Source organism: Mercenaria mercenaria, chromosome 15 (assembly GCF_021730395.1).
Source record: "Mercenaria mercenaria strain notata chromosome 15, MADL_Memer_1, whole genome shotgun sequence".
In the NCBI taxonomy this organism is placed as follows: Eukaryota; Metazoa; Mollusca; class Bivalvia; order Venerida; family Veneridae; genus Mercenaria; species Mercenaria mercenaria.
In genome coordinates, this window is record NC_069375.1 from 26,884,317 (window position 1) to 26,890,318 (window position 6,002).

At 34.3% G+C, this 6,002-nt stretch overlaps 1 protein-coding gene across 1 annotated transcript; it reads right to left on the minus strand.

Annotated features, from left to right (window-relative positions):
- Positions 1-41: 41 nt before the first annotated feature.
- Positions 42-3,595, minus strand: LOC128548984 (uncharacterized). Its single transcript, XM_053524850.1, has 2 exons — positions 2,957-3,595; positions 42-249 (listed from the first exon to the last, which is right to left on the minus strand). The coding sequence occupies exons 1-2, from the start codon at positions 3,262-3,264 to the stop codon at positions 171-173; spliced, it is 387 nt and encodes a 128-aa protein (XP_053380825.1). The 5' UTR covers positions 3,265-3,595; the 3' UTR covers positions 42-170.
- Positions 3,596-6,002: the final 2,407 nt, after the last annotated feature.

Sequence of the window (6,002 nt, forward strand, 5' to 3'; positions counted from 1 at the left end):
TAGCGATCAATAAACATAATCGGAAAAATCGAGTCCTATCTCCTTGGCGACAGTAATCAATATCTCACGTGATACAAGACTGGTATCCTATAGTGTTTATTTAAGCCGAGCTCTAGCACAATTATACTGGATACAGTCAAATTGTCAGGGGAAGCTACCGCGTGTATGTCTTACATCGTTATTTCGCAGTTATTTACCTTCTTATCTATGTACTTGTGTTCCAAAAGGGCAAAGACTGGTGTCCACGGTCTGAAATACAGAGCAATTAGTAAATATTGTGAATGCTGCGGTAGTAATTTTAAACCTATTACTATATATATACCTCATGTTTGTATCATGTATGATGCACTGAGTGAATAAATTTGATTTGATTTGATTTGATTTAATTTTACACGAGCATGCAAGATCTAACAAAAAGAGAGTTCATTCATTCATTTTAATTGCCTAGAGCTGCTGCGTAAATTTCGAGCATTTCTTCTTTAGTTTGTAACATTTAGATCAGCTAAGTGCATTTTTAAAGAATATCCTTTCAAAAATGACTTTGACGATTAATTAATAAATATTTGATATATCTTAAACAAAACAAAATCCAAATAACATTTAAGCTAGACTATGTGATCTCTGATTGCACGAATCATTTGCGCAGAAATGTAGGCCTATATATCATAGGCATTATTATAATGTTTCCCATTCGAGCACTCGAACATATGTTAAAAAGAGAGAATAAAAGCAACTGTTAAAAAGGAAAAAGGAAAAAAAAAATCACCAGCATTTAGAAATTTACAGGGAAACTACAATCTCATTTAACTGGACTGTACCACGAAGAAGTTAGTATAATGTCCTCGATTCTTTAATTTCAACAAATAGGCCTATTAATGCAGAAGTTCGAATAATAAAGATGAAGATAATTTGTGTTGTTTAAAACATTTTTTTCGGGAAAAGAGCGCAAATTATGCGAACTCAGTATTTCAGTCATAGAGAGGCACCATCAATGCCGAGTGATATTTTAACCTGTTACTTAATTTCAGCCATTAAGATCATTAAAAAGATGGAATGTATGTAATATAGTTTCCCGGTCAGTTAAATATAGGCCTATTCTTGACTACTCTTTTTATTACTTGTACTTCATTGATAAATATTTTTTTTTTTTGTATCAAGTTTTCCCAAAACCGTACAATATTAATCAAGAATGGGAAGGATATGTGCATTATAGTATCAAGTACAATACTGGCGGAAAATTATAATTTCCAGAAGTGCAAATTTTGCATTCATTTTCACTACACTACCTCCATGATGTCACTCACAAAAAAAAAAACTATAAAATATTTTACAGGAATGGTCTAGTTCCAGTGAGTTCCACAGAAGCCTTAAGAGTGTTGCGGGTTAGGCCATATCAATCGGACAGTAACGATATTTATTCATCAAAAAAAAAAATGGTTTCATTTTCCCGCCTTGTAGGTATGTTTCGAAAAATAATGGAGACGCTAAACATAGGCTCAGTATGGTAAGACCATGCAAACTACATTTTGAGAATATATGGCAAAAAAACTTGAGGTAGGATTTTTAAGTTTAAACCCGAAATCAAACCACCAGTCATTAATGCTACACATTAGAGTTTATCTGGATTGTTGGGTATGCACTAAGTCACCACCTAGCTTCAGTCAGCCAGTCTGCTACGATAAATGCAAGTTTGCAGCGCTATCGGCCAGTTTTAAATACACTTAAATGCATAAAACAGTTTTGGGCCGGTAAATGTCGCATTTGGCTTTTTTGCATCGCTGTCTACCAGTGGCGCTATCGTCAAGTAATTGAACTCTAAATTAAGACCTAGCCTATAAATAAAGGCCTTTTTTATCCAGAGAATTTGCGAGGTAATTTTGTGTATTTGATCCGCAGACTGGTCAAAAATGACTGCATATATGCAATTATTTTCTATTATGAAATGTGAAAAATATCAGATAATTACAAAACAAGGTGAGACACTTTCTGCCTTACTAATTTGTTGAAATAATATATATTTACAACTGCAGCCTATTTCTCCAAAATCCAAAGAAAAAGCACAAATAGCAAACAGTGATGACATTCAACCATAAAAAGATGACTCGATATCAATTTTATGTAAGTGACTGTGTAAGAGTTAGGAAAGTCATAGTGACTGAAAACAGTAAGTTTGCGATTATGGAAGTATGTAGCCTAATAAGACATAGCTATAGACCGGAAGTTGAGAGATTTTCTCTACATATTAAGAAGGATTAGCTAATACAAAACAGTCTTAACAATATGCAGATATACGTGTTCATGAATATAGCTTAAAGGTTGGAGATAAAAGCATATTGATTAAAATGGATTGAAAACGACATCGATGCTGCCGATATATATATTCAAACTATGGGCAGAAAGAGGTATGATGCAAATACAGATAGCAACATGTAAGATAATCAATATTAATTACCTAGGTATTTAATAAGCTGAATATCTTTATGATAAAAATATAGGGCTAAATTCGTTTTGAGACGAGCCTACTTTAAAAGACACCTCCATGTTTCATTGAAAGCAAAACCAAGTTTTAAAGCGAAAATATTTCATAACATAAGCATGCGTTGTAATCTATTCACTCCCTTCAAATTTAGTCTTTCTCAGATCTCTATGATTGTGTGGTGTAGTTCGCTGACTTCAAATTACTTGCCTTTCTGCGGTTCGAACCTAAATGGGTATATCAGCCGGAACCCACCAAGCTTGCTTATTGACGGTCGGTAGTACTACCCGGGTACCAATCTGTGCCGGAAACAATGTACAGAGAGGCATCTGGGGTCTTTCTCCGCCACTAAAAGCCGGAAAGTCGCTAATTGACCTGAACTGTGTCGTTCTATTTTAATATACACAAATAAAAAGAAGCAAACAAACACTCCCCAGATCTCTATTGTTTTTCATGAATGACCGTCGCCACGTTTCATACCTTGTAATCTCACCATAAACCTTTGTTGGATGTTGCATTCTTGGCCGCCCTCTACTTCTGTCAACTTTCTCAGAGAAGCCATAGTCGGTGAATTCATCATTTTCATCATAATGACCACTGCACCTGTTATTTTCTTTAAAATCATTGTCAATTTTCAGTATGTCAAACTTTCGCTTTCTAGCCTCATTAGTTATATCATAATCCATGTTGTCATCCATTCTAACTTTTATGTCTGCTACTTTCTCAGTAAAATATTTTTTATTGAATTCATTAAGTCCATGTTCCGAAACAACACACGCGTTGCTCATTGTTTTGATGTAAGTTTCCGCTGAATTACTGATTAGAAAACCGCGTTATCAATACTTTTAATTTGTTTCAATTAAACTCGGTCTGCATAAACTGAACTCCATCCACACGCACATTTCTAAATGTCAGTGGGAACGAATAATTAAGCGGAATCCATATTAGTTAGTAATTGAATCAATTTTATCTTTCGCTCATTTAAGATACTTGTATGGTTTTACATTCAGAATGATACCCTTCTAAATCTACTATAAAACATAATAAACATCCAAAATGCACACGATTTTAATTGCATGTAAAAAGGGAGACTTTTGTAATTATATCTCTCAAAGAAAGAAAGAGGAGAAAAGAACTCGCTTTCGAAACGCAGGTTTATTATTTATGTATTGATTAGGCCAAAAGTATTTTTAATATTTTTGTCACAGGATATTTTTCCCCACTTTATATATTATACTTAACATGATGTAAAACAGCCATTGACCCTGAATATGTGATATATCGGTCCGAATCAAAATCTTTCTGTCCGCGTTGACCAAATCAACACATCTATAATTTTCAGTCCGGTTTAGAATTATTTCAATCAAATTGATAGTGTTTCTGTGATCTGGATGCTTCAAAGAATTGCACAATTGCATTGATTTTCGATTACTTCAGTTGACAGCAAAACATAAACTTGACCAGTGGCCAGAGTGTTGATAAATAAGAAGCATTTATAAACTTGATCAGTAGCTCAAGTGTTAATAGAAAAACGCATCAAGTTCTCGTGGCCGACATATATGAAAAAGTAGTAAGTAAAGCAAAAGAGAATCAAAAGAGATCATGAAATCATATCGTATTTTGTATCTTTTTTTAAATGGACACCGATATTGTTAATCAACATGACTCTTATGATAATTATATAGTGTCTTTTATTTTCACAAATCAGAGTACTCTCACCAAACCGAGGCCTAAGAAACTAATATTTTTTTTTAGTAGCCTTATATTCGATTATAATCAATAGTTTGGAGAAATTGAACAAGAAAAGCGTAATATTACATGAAAAGACGTTTTGTTTGTTATTTAAATCTGTCAAATATTTCTCATTTTACATTTAAGATGAAATACAAAACTTAATTGTTTGCTGATCAAAGGGCTTATTGTCCAGGCTGATGACAAGGAGCGCATAAATAATTTATTAAATGGACCAAACAGTGATCGAACTTAATACCCGTTAAAATAATAAATAATGCTTTTGTTTTATATCAGATGTGATTTATTGAATAGAGCTAGTACAAAATAGTTTGAAATTAAGCAAATGGGAAGTATAGATTTAATTTTTGATATATAGATTATCAAATTATGAACTTATTTCCAAATGAACTACCCTGGATGACTTGCTGAAACGTACACTTGTCACCACTCTGCTTGGTTTCTTTTGCCAGGGACTGAGGGGTCTCAATTGTTTAGAATATCTTTAGAAATGCTTTAGATGCATAGAACGCAACCAAGGAAATTAATAACAGAACTGAGTCAGTTCATGAAAGGTTATGTGAGGCACAACACCCAAATGCCCCCTCTCCTCACCCACTTGCCCTAGCTTAATCGGAACGGTGTCAAGGTAAAAAGGATTCAGTGATCTAAAAGGACCAGAATAATTAGCAACATTGAGTCCGGGTAGATATGTTAAAGCCGCCACACGGAACTTCACTACTGCTGTTGTGATAATTGATTAAATATATAAAAAAGACACTTTGGAAGTTGGAAAGGCAATCAAGCAGATTTGGTTTGATTGAATCTGTCATGAGAGGTGATGAAATGTGCAGCACACCTCTCACGCCCTCTAGTACCGGCTTAATCAGAGCGCTGTCACAATAAAATTTAATGGGTCCATGATTCCAAAGGATCAGATAATAAATAAACCCTGAATCCATTAATTCTATCTAACTTTCAAAGCACTTATAGGCTTCCTGTATAGCTAATTCCTGGGTTTGTGGCTTATAAGCTATCAGTTGCTCGAATGGTCGACTATCAAACATTGTTTATTTATTTTTTGTTTTGAACGCGCGGTCCATGAACTTGCGTTTTGGTGGACCATCTGTCACCGGTTATAGTAGATCTGCGTTTTTGGGGGTATTGCAAGATAAAAAGATGCTCCAATTTTAGAAGCTTTCCGGCTTAGGTTGTTTAATGTGCAAGATGTAAAACACCCTACAATTTAAGTACCATACGAAAGACTATTGATATTTTGCCTTGGTGGAGTTTGAACTCATGAGAATTCTCGACAATAATAAACGGTATCTGTACACTGACTCTAATGACAGATATCTAATAACCGCTCTGCCGGGGATTTAGTCTCGAGAGTTTTCAATCTTACAAGAAGATCCTTTGGAAGTACAGAACGCAACAAAAAACATGATAGAAGACTTGTCTGATTGAGTCCCTGATCATGACAGGTAATGAAATGTGCGACATCTTACGCGCCAACTAATAGGGACTTTAAGCTGAATTGTATAAGAGTGCAATGAATGTACTCCATGATCCCAAAGAACAAGAAAATATATCAACACTAAGTCCAAGCTTTTTAAGTCACTGTTTATTGCCTATATTTTCATAGATATTCTTCGAAACAATTGATAATGATAAAAAAGAAGTGACTTTCCTACAGCGAAGTCGGTTGAATACCCTACAGATATTCAATATATTGTCCATAGCATTTAAAACTGTTTTAAAAACCTTCTTCAGTTAAGAGACCCACACTCATATT

Bases quoted from the DNA above. Each gene is read 5' to 3' on its own strand.
- LOC128548984 (XM_053524850.1), bottom strand. From the start codon at position 3,264: ATGAGCAACGCGTGTGTTGTTTCGGAACATGGACTTAATGAATTCAAT. The intron at 250-2,956 runs GTATGAAACGTG...TCTGTATTTCAG, and splicing joins GTTTATGGTGAGATTACAAG to ACCGTGGACACCAGTCTTTG.